The sequence below is a fragment of the Alosa sapidissima genome, chromosome 24 (genome assembly GCF_018492685.1).
Source record: "Alosa sapidissima isolate fAloSap1 chromosome 24, fAloSap1.pri, whole genome shotgun sequence".
In the NCBI taxonomy this organism is placed as follows: domain Eukaryota; kingdom Metazoa; phylum Chordata; class Actinopteri; order Clupeiformes; family Clupeidae; genus Alosa; species Alosa sapidissima.
The window spans coordinates 23,224,602-23,239,601 of NC_055980.1; the positions used below are offsets into that span (position 1 = coordinate 23,224,602).

Below are 15,000 nucleotides of genomic sequence, written 5' to 3' on the forward strand. Positions count from 1 at the left end.
CCCGAGTTTTGGTTGTATTTACTTGGGTTTGTGGATACAGATTATGTGTGTGTGTGTGTGTGTGTGTGTGTGTGTGTGTGTGTGTGTGTGTGTGTGTATGTGTGTCTGTATGTGTGTTATTTTTATTGTTTTGCGCAGAATGGCAGGGATATGAGTATTGGACGTCTCAAAACGCGAGAGATTTCACTGATCCGGGGGGCTTACAGTGAAAGTTGCTGTATTTTTCTCTCTCCACTAATCTTATGTCACCTTAAGTGACATTGCCTGCCAGGGGGGAAAAAAGCACGAGTGGATTTATCAAGTCAGCTGTAGTCAGTCGACTCAGCCTCCACCCCCCCCACCCCCCAAACCCCACCCCCTGCCCCTTAACCCCCACCCCTCAGCTCCCCCCATGACTGCAATGAACAGTTGTCACAGTGGCCTTTCCCCCCTACCAAGTCTTGATCCCCCGGTCAATAGGAACCATTAGGGACGGAGCCACATTTTGTGCAAGCCTTCATTTTTTTTTTTCAACTGCAGTGTGTGTCTGTGTGAGCGTGTGTGTGTGTGTGTCTGTGCATGTGTATGTGTGTGTGTCAGTGTGTGTGTGTCTGTGTGAGCGTGTGTGTGTGTGTGTGTGTCTGTGCATGTGTATGTGTGTGTGTCAGTGTGTGTGTGTGTGTGTGTGTGTGTGTGTGTGTGTGTGTGTGTGTGTCTGTGTATGTGTGTGTGTCAGTGTGTGTGTGTGTGTGTGTGTGTGTGTGTGTGTGTGTGTGTGTGTGTGTGTGTCTGTGCATGTGTATGTGTGTGTGTCAGTGTGTGTGTGTCCATAGGAGCAATACAAAGCACCAGCTGAGTGATTTAAAGTGCAGTAGGCTGGCTGGCTCGCCACATTCCTCCCATGTCCCTCCCACTTACGATAGCTCATGAATGCATAAGCAGTGGGGGAGACGCTAGAGGGGCATTGAAATGTGCCCGGCATGTGCAAGACATGTTATTTCATCTAATCTGCTGTGATCCCCTCGCAATCAGATAAATAAAATATGCCGTTGATTGCTTCTATCACTCGTTCAAACTCGAAACCCACTCAGGCTCCCTTGTTTTTGTTTATTCCCCTTTCCCTCCCTACCCAGGATGCATCAGTAAGGGAGCAACAGGCAGCTCAGGCTGGGAAGGGATAGGCGAGGAGAACATTCTCTAATATGCATGTGTAATGGTGATGGCGGAGGGGGCCCCTTGTGGAATTATGAATGATTTATTCCTTGGACAGTAATTGAAAATAGGAGGCCCTGTCAAGAGGTGACTGGAGAATGAAGAAATCAGCACAATGGCGCATTGACGGCGCACTATCTTCTTATCCCGCGCGACATCTAATCCCCCCTTTGTGCGAGATTCTAAATGCTCTTTAATTGGTTTCGTTGGGTAATGCCATTATTTACGTGCCATTCCTTCTGCTCCGTGGAAATTGCAATCATTTTCTCCCACTCGTGTGTTTAAAAAAAAAGAGAGGCTGCTATTGTTTTCGAGGGGAGCCTTGTCATAATATAATTTCCATTTCTTTTTTTTTTACCTTTTCTAACCCAAACAAACGCAGAGTTAATCACATTGACATTGACGTGGGTTTGCCTCAGCTACCCCAATTCAACACCTGCATCCGCGTTCAATGCATATTTAAATTGCCTATTAGGAGTAAACAACTTTCTTTGTCATATCTGTTGTTTCCTTTTGCGAGTAGAAGCTGCTTGGCTACTGTGAATCCTTCCAAAGCAGGACACCGTTCACCTCCAAAAAAAATAAAAATGCTACTTTTATTCACAGATGGTGAAATAGTGTATTTCTTGCACAGTACACTGGGGGTTTTCATACATTTTTAATTGAAGAGAAGGGAAATATTTTTTTCAGTAGGTTTTTTTTTATGTCTGTTTTATTCTTCTCTTGAACATTTTGCGGATGTATTGCCTTTGACAACTGTTCATTTCCTTCTGAGGGATGTTGTGGGCAACAGCATGTTAAGCACATTTATTTTAAGAGCTGCTCTGAAATTCTGCAGATTGACACTTGTTTTTTTTTGTCTTTGGCTTTTTTTGACTCCGCTGCAGAGAAGAATCATGTGAATAACTGGTAATCCTCTTCAATGAGATAATTAAGTCTTTTGAAACGATGGAAACAGCTCTAGGGTTGATACAATTCTACATGATGGCCATGCCTAGATGGCTATATTTGCTTATGAGGTCCTAGAACTCCATTTTTGGACCTAATCAAATATTACATGCATACTTTCCTTGACTTGGATTATGTGTACCGAAACGCAACATTTTGATCTGTGGCCCAGCACAAAAGTGCTGATTGTGTTTCATGGCAGATGGATTAGCTCAGTCTCCCAAGTCATCTGTTTCATTCACAATTGAGCGGTCCTGGGCACTGCGAACAAGGCCCGGCATTTATACGTGTCTTGTTTTTGTGAATGAGGCCTTTCATTTTCCACTGCTTTTATTGTCTTAGCTCAGTGGTTTTAGCATGCTAACCTCAGCTGTGCCTCCATGCCCCCACGAGCAACGTAAGGTCATGCTGAAAAGATTTTCCTCAAGGCACTTGAAGTACTCTCTTCTATGGGCACACAGAAAGACAAATGAAATCATCTGAAGTTATTCCAGTTTGCGGTCAAGAGCAGGTTTCTGCTGGTGTTTACCGAGCTGGCAAGCCCAGTCCACGTTCGGTGTATGGTGCTCCGTGCAGGAGGGTTGGAATGACAACACAAGTAGATAGTGTGGGAACAGTGTTGTTAGCGCCTGGGGACACACAAAAGGTTACAATGTCACTAGTTAATTAGAGGAGTGATTATAAGAAGGTGATGCAACAGAATGCCTGCTTAATCTCCTAAACTGAGTGACTTTCAAGTGTAAGTCAACAAACATATTATTAAACTTCCTCATGAAAAACATAGTCTGTGCTGCCAAACATTGGTTACATAATCAAGGTATTGTAGCCAAGCTATGATAATAGGTATGCCATTTATTAATCATTAGAGATCAGTAGTAGATTGTGCTTGTGATTAGCTGCAGAGCTGTGTGTGTGTGTGTGTGTGTGTGTGTGTGTGTGTGTGTGTGTGTGTGTGTGTGTGTGGGTGTGTGTGGGTGGGTGGGTGTTTTAACCTCTAATGTTTCTGTGAGTTACTTGGGGGAGAAATAAGTGTTGTTTGGTTTTAAAGTGCTATTCTTGACCTGACAGTCAACGTCTACTCTGGCCTGTCATCATTGATTCACAGCCACTATGTTTACAACTGCATCCTCCCAGGGAGAGAGAGAAAGAGAGAGAGAAAGAGAGAGAGAGAGAGTAGAGAGAAGACACAGTGTAGCAAAGCTGGGTTAGTTTTTCTCTTCAGCAGGGCCTATTAAACACTACAAAACTTAGCAATCAAGCAATCAATACCACCGACAATTCAGAGCTAGCTTGAGGCCACCAGTAGAAAAGCTTTTGGACCGTTGCTAAGGAGCCAGCCTTTAAAAAAAAAAAAAAAATTAGGTTCCACAATGGAATGTCCAGCGTAATTACATACAGGCAGGTGGCACAAGTCGTCAGGTGGGCGTTTTTGCCTTTGACGCCAGGGTATATCCCTGGAAAAAGTAGCTCAGGGCGTTTGCGGGTTTGATAAAATTGTACCCCCCGAGTGAAGGGGAAAATTACGGAGGTGTTGGGAGGAAGTTGGGCACGCGGAGGCACCCTGGTTTTCTACGCTTTGCGAATTGTGATGTATTGACGCTCAGATCTTCCTGCCCTGTTTCTTTTGGCTGGGGTTTGGCAGGGACCAGGATGTGTGTGTGTGTGTGTGTGTGTATGTGTTTGTGCGCAGTGTTTAACAAGGCAATCGGAGTGTTGGGGTAATTGAGCCAGGGGAACAAACTCGTACTGTATTTTTCCAGGCACAAGGTTTCAATAGAAAGTTTCCTCTGAGATATATTTTTTTTTTTCATTATTTTTCTCCCTTTGCTCGCTCTGTGTTTTTTCTTTAATGAAAATATGATATGCTTTAAAGGACCTCTATTTGCTCAGTGAAAGAACAGCTTGTTTGGGGGAGCCGTGATGATGGCCTCTGGTTGAAGGGAGATGAGGTTGCATGGGAAGGTTTTTTGGGAACGGTTCGGTTAGATGGTCGTTCATTCCCCCGCCGAGACATGAAACACCGGTGGGGGTATATTAGTTCCATTTAAACATAAAGACGGCTGATAGATTCAAATCATACAAATATGTCGGGGCCCCCTCTCTGAGATGGGATCCTGCACGCGTACTTAGCTAACAGCTCTCTCCCCGAGACAATAAAGACAAACAGCTTGAGCAAGAGACAGAGAGAGAGAGAGAGACAGAGAGAGACAGAGAGAGAGAGAGAGAAAGAGAGAGACAGACAGAGAGAGAGAGAAAGAGAGATACAGAGATAGAGAGATAGATACAGAGAGAGAAAGAGAGAGAGACAGACAGAGAGAGAGAGATACAGACAGAGAGAGATAGATACAGAAAGAAAGAGAGAGAGAGAGAGAGAGAGAGAGAGAGAGAGAGAGAGAGGGCAGAATGCCCGCTGCTCACTAACTGTCCTATCTTTTCTGTGGAGGTTGCAGTAAAAGCAGGTGATCTCTCTGGTGTTCCACTGTGTCTGTTTATTATTATTTGTCTCCTTTTTCTGCTTCTGTTTTGTTTTTGTTGTTGTTTTTTCCAGTAAAGATGCCCTGGTAAGGTAACAGCAAGTCAGTGCTTATGAAATGCAACATTGCCCCACTTGCGTTATTATGTCGAGTGCCTGTTGTCATCTCTGCTCTGACGAGCTACTGCTGGTGTCTTTGGTATTTCATCACAACGGTGCTAATATACCCCCAACCTCCAGCTGGTAGTATTCCTACTGGCACATTCTGAGACGCCCGAGCACGCCAGCACAGATAGATCACATGTGTAGGGCCAAGTCCTTCATGTGGAACAACACACTACTCCCACCTCTGCCTACTGCAACAATGCAACAGTGAGAGAGAGGGAGTCATTCATTCAGATGATACTTTTCATGTACTCTGTATAGGCAGCTCAGTACAGCCGCTAATTTAGATCACAGACACACAGGCGCGTGCGCACACACACACACACACACACACACACACACACACACACCACACACACACACACACACACACACACACACACACACACAATTTGAGCACTCTCTAAAGCTGTGGATTTATTAAAAGCAATTTCGTTCATTATAATGAGTGGTTTTCGTATGAGAACTGTAGCCATGGTGATGGTGCAATACCACCCCCCCCCCCCTCCCGCCACTAACACTCCTCTTTTTAGACCCTATGTTGTGTCAAAGTGCATCAATATTACAATGCAAAACCAAACAGCTAACAAATGTAAGACAATTATAATCACACGATTGAACCGATAATTACTGGGCTTGCCGTGAGGAGTCACTCTGAGCCATTTTCTCCATGTCTCTGGCTCCATGCCCCCTTTCTCCCTCCATAGCAGTCGAGTTGATATTTTGACCTGCACATTTCACAGAGACAGGTAGCTATTAAAGCATTGTTTTTCATGGGTGAGCCACTGACAGCTGAATATATTGGGTAATGGCAGATTCTAAGGGCTGGGTCCAGGCAGGAATGCAACCTAAAGCCTCTGTTTGTCTTGTGGTGGTGGTGGTGGTGTGTCTGGGGGGGTATTTTTTAAGAACCCAAATCTGGCTGAGAGAGGAGGACTTTGAAGGTTACGCACCGCACGTATCGAACACGGACGAGAACACACTGCCACTTGTTTTCCTTGAGGCTTAGTCAACATAGTTGGCGTCAGACACAAAGAAAAGGGGGATAAAGAAAAAAAAAGAAGAGAGAGAAAAGTGTGATGTGTTACTGATATGGAACAATGTCTCACAGTCAAGGTTCTGTAAAATGTAATCAAAGAGGCTTTTGATGTAGAGGGACTCTCGTATCGTACTGGGGCTATCTCTAATTGTGGTGAGGAGCATGGCAGAGGAAAAACACTGGGCTTAAAGCCGCGAGATACCACCAAAGCTGACAGGTGATTTGGAGCCTGCTTTCTCACTCACTCACTTAGACACTCTCTCATTCAGTCACACAGTGACTTACTCACTCACTCACCCACAAACTCATTCACTCACGCACACACACACACACACACACACACACACACACACACACACTCACACACAGACACACACACACACACACACACACACACACACACACACACACATTCACTCACTCACATACTCACTCATTCTCTCATTGTACAAGTGTTGCAAATTGCAGTGTAACATAATCCCAGTGAGTCCTAGTCACTGGAAATGAACCCTAGCAGGGTGCAATTAGGTCCTTTGGTGTACTGTATGTTTCCTTTTCGACTTGAGCTCAACCCCCCCCACCCCCCCCGCGCCCCCCTTCTATCTTGTAATGTCACATTCTGTTCCACTGGGAAATACGGGCCCTCAACCCACCCATATTTTCCATCTTATCAACAACCACCGAGAAAATAAACAATAGTCCCTTTAAAAAAAACAGCAAAAAAAAACAAATCTGCAATTCAATTCAAAGGACCAGTCTGACGGGGGTAGCAATTCAAAGGACCAGTCTGACGGGGTAGCTTGAAACTCTGAGTCATGCTTTTTTATGCACTTTTCCTCTTTATCTCTTTATTTTCCTACCTATCTGTCACCCAGCCCTTTTTGGCAGCTGCGTACATAATTGATATTCAAAAGTTGTGTCTCTCTGTCCAGACGTTCCTTTTGTCTCTTAATTGGAGCTTATTGTCACCGGGAGAAGACAGCAGCGAAGACGAAGAGGTGTTATGTAAATTCACAGCAGTAAATCAGAATGCTGACAAAGTTGAGAAATACAGTCCATCCTCACCCCCCCAACACCCCCCCCCCCCTCCCCCTCCCCGCCAACCCACCTGATCTGACAAGACATGAGACTAAAATGAACAGATTTTAGGGCTGATTTTGGCAGCCAGTCACTGCCTACGGTCTATTTTTCTCCCTCTCTCTTTCCCCATCTCTCTCTCTCTCTCTCCTTCTCCCTCTCTCTCTCTCTCTCTCTCTCTCCCTCTTGACAAAAGCTGCTTGTCAAGGGTATTAAACGAAAATTGCATAATGTGATTTCCAGTACACTCTAATGATAGTGCAGCCCTTACCAATTAAATTGCAAAAGATAAGAATTCCTTTCTTTGGAAAAAGGTTAGATTTTATTAACTAAATGACTATGTGGCAGAGAGGATGGACTCTCTCTCTCTCTCTCTCTCTCTCTCGTTGGCCTTCTCTCTGCCCCAAAGCTAAATCTAATCAGCAAAATGTACGCAGCCTCCCCGGGGGGATTAGCACGAGGCCAGTGTGCCCTATAAAAGATACGGACATTTTGAAACCCAACTTCAAGCGTGCTAATTGCAGAAAAGGGAGAAGAGGGAGGGAGAGAGAGAGGGAACGAGGGAGAGAGAGAGAGAGAGAGAGAGGGAGGGAACGAGGGAGAGAGAGAGAGAGAGAGGGAGGGAGGGAACGAGGGAGAGAGAGAGAGAGAGAGGGAGGGAGAGAGGGAGGGAACGAGGGAGAGAGAGAGAGAGAGAGAGAGAGAGGGAGGGAACGAGGGAGAGAGAGAGAGAGAGAGAGGGAGGGAGAGAGGGAGGGAACGAGGGAGAGAGAGAGAGAGAGGGAGGGAGGGAGAGAGGGAGGGAACGAGGGAGAGAGAGAGAGAGAGGGAGGGAGGGAACGAGGGAGAGAGAGAGAGAGGGAGGGAGGGAACGAGGGAGAGAGAGAGAGAGAGAGAGGGAGGGAGAGAGGGAGGGAACGAGGGAGAGAGAGAGAGAGAGAGGGAGGGAGAGAGGGAGGGAGAGAGAGAGAGAGAGAGGGAGGGAGAGAGGGAGGGAACGAGGGAGAGAGAGAGAGAGGGAGGGAGGGAACGAGGGAGAGAGAGAGAGAGGGAGGGAGGAAAGAGCCTATGATAGCCTCTCAAGGCGCAAACAGATATGCGTGTCATCGGCGGGGCGGAGGGGGTGGGGAATGCCACTCATGTTGGCATGAGAAAGTGGCATGAGAGAGTGGCATGAGAAAGTGGCATGAGAGAGTGGCATGTGTTGTGTTGTGCTGATAAGAATGCCAACAGATAGCATGCATTCATACATTGCACAATATCTCTGTCCGATTGGAGTAGATAGTATTAGTTTATATTGTTCAGTAGATAGTATTAGTCTGTATTGAGCATGCATGCATAATAGAAAAATGTAAAGAATGTATAGTGTGTGGGATAAATGTATCATGTACATCATAACTTTGTGTATGAATAATAAATAATAATACATTTTATTTATAACGCACTTTTCATCATAGATCTCAAAGTGCTACAGGTTAAAAAACAAAAAAGATGAGCAGTTTGAGGAAAAAAGAAAAGGTTTTACAAGGTATACAGAAATGTGTATGTTATCTTTGCATCCACAAATGTGAAAGCATTTCATGTTTTTAAATATAATGTATGCCCAAGCACTTGAATTGGATTTGTGCATATCTTAATTGAACTGCACCTAAGTGCACTGTGTGACTTTCTACACACCCAGTAGCTTAAAAGAGATGTAATAACAACCAATAGGAATCCAATAGAAGGCCAAGCTCAGCCAATCAATGTGTGATGATGTCTTCATGGGGCCATCAGCCAATCTCTTGAGAATCATTTGAAAAGAGGTCCAGTTATGGCAGGTGGGATGGCTCAAAAAGGTTGTAATTTGGCTGCTTTGTGAAACCAAGCCTTTATGTCTCTCGCTCTCTTTTTTTAATCTTCCCGTGTAACGTGTGTCTCTTGGGTCAGGAGGGAATGGAGGGGCAGTGATTTAATGCCTCGTAAAAGCATTTTTTTTAATCAACATCTGTCCACTGAAGAGGCCTTTGAGTAGAGCTTTATGACAGCTAATCAACTAGGATGAGCTTGCACAAACGGCACTGCTCAGGTTACACATGTGCACTCACGGAAAGTCACACAGTCAGACACACACACACACACACACACACACACACACACACACACACATGGACATTACAGACACGTCTCTGGTGTGACTCTGCTCGGTGCTGCTCTCTCTCTCACACACACACACACACACACACACACACACACACACCCCGTTAGGAGCTCCAGCGCGGAGACCACCTGTGGTCAGGCAGAGCAGGGGATGGATTTCGATGGCAGTAAGGCGACACATGTAAGCGAGGGCTGACCGTGTCGAGCGGATTGTGTTTTACAACTCCCAGGCAGAGCTCCGCTTCAGACTGCTGCCCATCGCCCCGATCGCACAGACCTCTCACAGGCATTTACTGCACTGTCCAGCAACCGCAGGGGAACACACACACACACACACACTACAAACACACACACACACACACACACACACCACAGGGGTCAATCTGTCCAGAGTCACTAGAGTCTACACAGTATGGTCACATAGTGTCCTATGCAGCCATTATGTGTGAAGAACTCCAGGCAAAGTTTGGACGTATAGTTTATATTTCATTTTAGTTTACATTTTGTATGCTATAAAAGATGACGTTTTGAAATATTAATGCTCAGCAGCTACAGGGGGTCGCTTTTGCTCTGCTACTCGAGCCAGTAGTTTGGACTCACAGCATTGTGCTCGCTCAGTCTGCGTAAAGAACTTTGAACATGTTGTTATTTCATTTTATGTTGTGTTTTTGGATGTTATAAGGGGGATTTTTGCGAGGGTTTTTTGCGGTGGCTGGCGCCGCGAGGCAGGGGGAGCCCAGGGCTCGCTGCCGGGATCGGACTGGGCTGACCGCCCAGATGGCTCTCTGCGCCCGCTGCGTCTCCTAACAGAGCGCCGTCAGGTTAAAAACGGCGGTCTGGTCCGCAGTCAAATGAAGCATCCCGCAACTCTGCATTTCATCATACAGAGGGCGTGTGAGAGAGAGAGAGAGAGAGAGAGAGAGAGAGCGAGAGAGAGAGAGAGAAAGAGAGAGAGAGAGGGCATGTGAGAGAGAGAGAGATGGGAAGAGAAGAGAGAGAGAGATAGGGAGAGAGAGATGGGAAGAGAAGAGATAATCTTTTCAGTGTCCTCTGTTTGGACTAGCCTTGTAACTCTGCGGGAATAGCTTGACGTTCTCCTCTTAGTTCATCGTTCCAATCCTGCTCACATTGACTTTGCTGTTCAGCCTAAACCTACAGGTGAAACACTGAATAACTTTAATCACCGCACTTGGCTCGAGTCCCACTGCTGTAGGCTGCCCTGTTTATAGGAAGCCATATTGTTTAGGGGTTTTATTGGAGGTAACTCTGAACTTAATTGACTTATTAAAGATTAAAGGAATTGACCGACACAAGAGTGCCATCTCTTGTGCTTTTTCAGGCTGTTAAGTACCAGCTAATGGATATGTAATCCTAAGAGGGGGAAAAATGCTTAAACAGCTTCTTTCCAGGAAGACAGATGGTTATTTATTAACCTGGGTTACGTAAAGAACTGTACAGATGATATACTGCACTGTACAACTAGGTCAGTGTAGCATGGAATTGACATCTATCAATTATGACTACAAATTCATAAATAAACACACTTTTAGACAAGAAGATGTTATGTCTGACATTCTCACCTGACACGCAGTAACAAGGCAAGTTTGTTTTATGTAGCATATTTCATACACAGAGACAGTTCATGCTGTACATGAATAAAAAAAGGGCAGATAATGGTTAAAGGAAAGTAAAGTACATAATATTGTCAAAAAAGAAAAGAAAAAAAAAAAGCATCATAAAACATTGAAGTACCGGTAATCCTGATTGTGCTTTCATCTCTGTACCATTCACATGTCAAATGTGAAAGAGCTTTATACAAAACTGGCTAATTCAGATCAAGGCCATAGCTGCTCCCAGAGTAATCTTCAACACAGGCTGTCTGAAAACAAAGGCCTCTGTGCAATTGTGGTGTTACAGCCATTGTAATGTGGTTTTAACACAATGTTAGCAATGCTATTCCGCTATTAACACAATGTTAGCAGTGCTATTCCGCTATTAACACAATGTTAGCAGTGCTATTCCGCTATTAACACAATGTTAGCAATGCTACTCTACTTTCTCCACTCTGTGCCCACAGCACAGCGTTGTGTTCTCAGTAAGTAAAGGTGTGGGGTCATGCGCATACTCACATTCAGGACATTCATAGGCTTAATCCCTTCACAATGCATGAACTAGGCCAATGTTCAAAGCGCAGTTTGGGCAAACGCCCTTCTTAAGACTTAAAAGACAGCTCACGATAATTGTTTTGCTTCATATGTGATGAGCTGTAATTAAACGGCAGCAAATGAGAGGATGCTAGTCAATTAGAAGTCCTGTCTAATCATTGGATAACGGTGTTATAGACTGGCCATTTTTTTTCTGTATTGCAGCTATTTTTTTTGCTTACCATCGGATTCTCTGCTTTCCACCCGGGTCCTCGATTTAGTGCTGCACAAAGATGCAAAATAAGTTTTTCTGTCAAGAGCAAAATCACTTGTAGGCTGATGCACAATAGGCGTACAGTTGGCCTACATCCCTGCGAATTCCTGTCTTGATTGTATTTATCTCAATTGCATTTGTTTACCGCAAACTAATAACAAATCACACTAAACAACTAAGTGAACAAAGATGTTGAATCACCTGACCAAGGATGTTGGATCCATGCCTATTGTTACACCTCTTTACACCTCTGATATTTGTAGTATGCTGGATAACCTGTTTGAGCTCGGACTTACTGACTGACTATCCTCAATCATCCCTTTGTGTATTTGTGTGAAATGACTTCATGACAACGATGACACTTGATATTTAAATAACATTCTTAGAAGGCTGTGGAAAGAAATGCTTAAACAGCTTCTTTCCAGGAAGACAGATGGTTATTTATTAACCTGGGTTACGTAAAGAACTGTACAAATGATATACTGTACTGTACAACTAGGTCAGTGTAGACCTATAGCATGGAATTGACATCTATCAATTATGACTACAAATTCATAAATAAACACACTTTTAGACAAGAAGATGTTATGTCTGACATTCTCACCTGACACGCAGTAACAATGCAAGTTTGTTTTATGTAGCATATTTCATACACAGAGACAGTTCATGCTGTACATGAATAAAAAAGAGCAGATAATGGTTAAAGGAAAGTAAAGTACATAATATTGTCAAAAAAGAAAAGAAAAAAAAAAGCATCATAAAACATTGAAGTACCGGTAATCCTGATTGTGCTTTCATCTCTGTACCATTCACATGTCAAATGTGAAAGAGCTTTATACAAAACTGGCTAATTCAGATCAAGGCCATAGCTGCTCCCAGAGTAATCTTCAACACATGCTGTCTGATAACAAAGGCCTCTGTGCAATTGTGGTGTTACAGCCATTGTAATGTGGTTTTAACACAATGTTAACAATGCTATTCCGCTATTAACACAATGTTAGCAATGCTATTCCGCTATTAACACAATGTTAGCAATGCTATTCCGCTATTAACACAATGTTAGCAGTGCTATTCCGCTATTAACACAATGTTAGCAATGCTACTCTACTTTCTCCACTCTGTGCCCACAGCACAGCGTTGTGTTCTCAGTAAGTCAAGGTGTGGGGTTATGCGCATACTCACATTCAGGACATTCATAGGCTTAATCGTTTCACAATGCATGAACTAGGCCAATGTTCAAAGCGCAGTTTGGGCAAACGCCCTTCTTAAGACTTAAAAGACAGCTCACGATAATTGTTTTGCTTCATATGTGATGAGCTGTAATTAAACGGCAGCAAATGAGAGGATGCTAGTCAATTAGAAGTCCTGTCTAATCATTGGATAAAGGTGTTATAGACTGGCTACTTTTTTCTGTATTGCAGCTATTGGTTTGCTTACCATCGGATTCTCTGCTTTCCACACGGGTCTTCAATTTAGTGCTGCACAAAGATGCAAAATAAGTTTTTCTGTCAAGAGCAAAATCACTTGTAGGCTGATGCACAATAGGTGTACAGTTGGCCGACATCCCTGCGAATTCCTGTCTTGATTGTATTTATCTCAATTGCATTTGTTTACCGCAAACTAATAACAAATCACACTAAACAACTAAGTGAACAAAGATGTTGAATCACCTGACCAAGGATGTTGGATCCATGCCTATTGTTACACCTCTTTACACCTCTGATATTTGTAGTATGCTGGATAACCTGTTTGAGCTCGGACTTACTGACTGAATATCCTCAATCATCCCTTTGTGTATTTGTGTGAAATGACTTCATGACAACGATGACACTTGAGATTTAAATAACATTCTTAGAAGGCTGTGGAAAGATTACAGTGTTAGCGGAAATAACGCTCCTTTTTTTTAATCCTTTCTGCATTTGATTCGTCAGCCATGACTTTGAATCAGGTTCTAGATGGTTCCACATGCAGATGGAGTATGACTTTGCCACAAGCCTTAGTTTGAAACATTAATGTCAGTTTCTCCTTCTCCCTCTCGCTCTTCTCCTCCTCCTCTGTCCGTCCCCAGGTGAGGACGGTGAGGACAAACGTGTCCTGGTTCTGAGCTACCCACAGTACTGCCGGTACCGCTCGGTCATCGCGCGCCTGCGGGAGCGGCCCGCCTCGCTGCTGACGGACCAGGTGGTCCTGGCGCTGGGCGGCATCGCCTCGCTCACCAGCAGCACGCAGATCCTCTACTGCAGGGACACCTTTGAGCACCCCACGCTCGTCGAGAACGAGAGCGTCTGCGACGAATTCGGTGAGTACCTCCGTCCGTCGCCAACCCCCCCAACCCCCCCCCCCCCCCATCTCCATCCAAAGGCCAAAGGTCAGCCTAGAGGAATTATGGATGCAGGAACAAAATTGTCCTCATATGACCGCTCCAGCACCACCCGTAGAACATACACCTTTGCACCCCCCCCCCCCCCCCTTTATTGTCAGATAACCACCTAACACCCCAGTCCATTAAAAAATACCTCTTGCATCTTGTCTGAACTCACTCATTCAGACAGCCACCCACTCTATTATCCTGCAGCAGTAGGTGTCTCCATCTCCATCTCCTCTATGTCTTGTGAGAGGAAGCGTATCTGTATGTGTGAAACTGACCTTATCATAGTCACGTCATGCTGAATCTAAAGGTGAATTATTAGCCTTTGTTGCATGTTGCCATTTGCCGTAATTGGAGTGGTGTGCTATTGTAAAGTGTGAAAAAAAAAATCCTCTCTTCCCCCACACACACACACACACTTGACGCTACCGAATGCTGGCTCGGAATGTTTTAATTAGTCTATTATCAATCTCTTAGCGTGGTGCTGTGATTATTTTAGAAACATGACGTATCCCCAGATTGCGTTTTTTCTTGAAGGTTGGCGCGTAATGTGATTGGGCTTCGTAGGGCAGTTTGAGGTCAGAGCTGGTTTTTCAAGAGGGATAATAATTTGTGGCACACACTGACTGCCAGATCCCTTGTGGGTCAGCATGTAGTCATCAATCCAGGCCAGTGTGGAGCTATGATATCGCGCTAACGCGGCTAACCAAGTATGCTGAGAACCATTATTAGCCTGTCCAAATTGTTTGGATGAGGCCGGCTATTTGATTTTTTTTCCCAGGTACTCTTTCTTGGAGACTGAGTCGAGACATGACATGCTATTATGGTGTCATAATAGCAAAATTGCAGCCATCATCCCCTGCTGGGAATTCTATTTCTAAGCCTTTTAAGCTATTATGACATGCTGACATAATATTCATCGGCCGACACAGGATCACAATGTGCTCTGGCTCACGTTCTTGTTTCTCAGGGAAAGGACAACCGTTCCGACAAACAGTCGGAGGCATCCTGTTGCTATGCAAAACCAACAGAGGGAAATTGTTTAAAAAAATAGGGAGGCAGGCGGATTGATCGGGAGAGAGCCACGCAGGTGGAAGTGTAGATGTTTTGGCGGACAGAGGAAGATGCCTGGAGTGTAATTGATTTTTGGTCTAGGGGGTAGAGTTGGGGGAGGGGGAGGGG

The 15,000-nt window shown here is 44.6% G+C and overlaps 1 protein-coding gene across 1 annotated transcript in view; it reads left to right on the forward strand.

The window, feature by feature from the left end:
* arid5b (AT-rich interaction domain 5B) overlaps positions 1-15,000 on the forward strand; it is an 89,917-nt gene that overhangs the window by 16,320 nt on the left and 58,597 nt on the right. Inside the window, 1 exon segment of the mRNA XM_042082878.1 lies at positions 13,519-13,749. Within this exon segment, the coding sequence (XP_041938812.1) occupies positions 13,519-13,749 (231 nt within the window).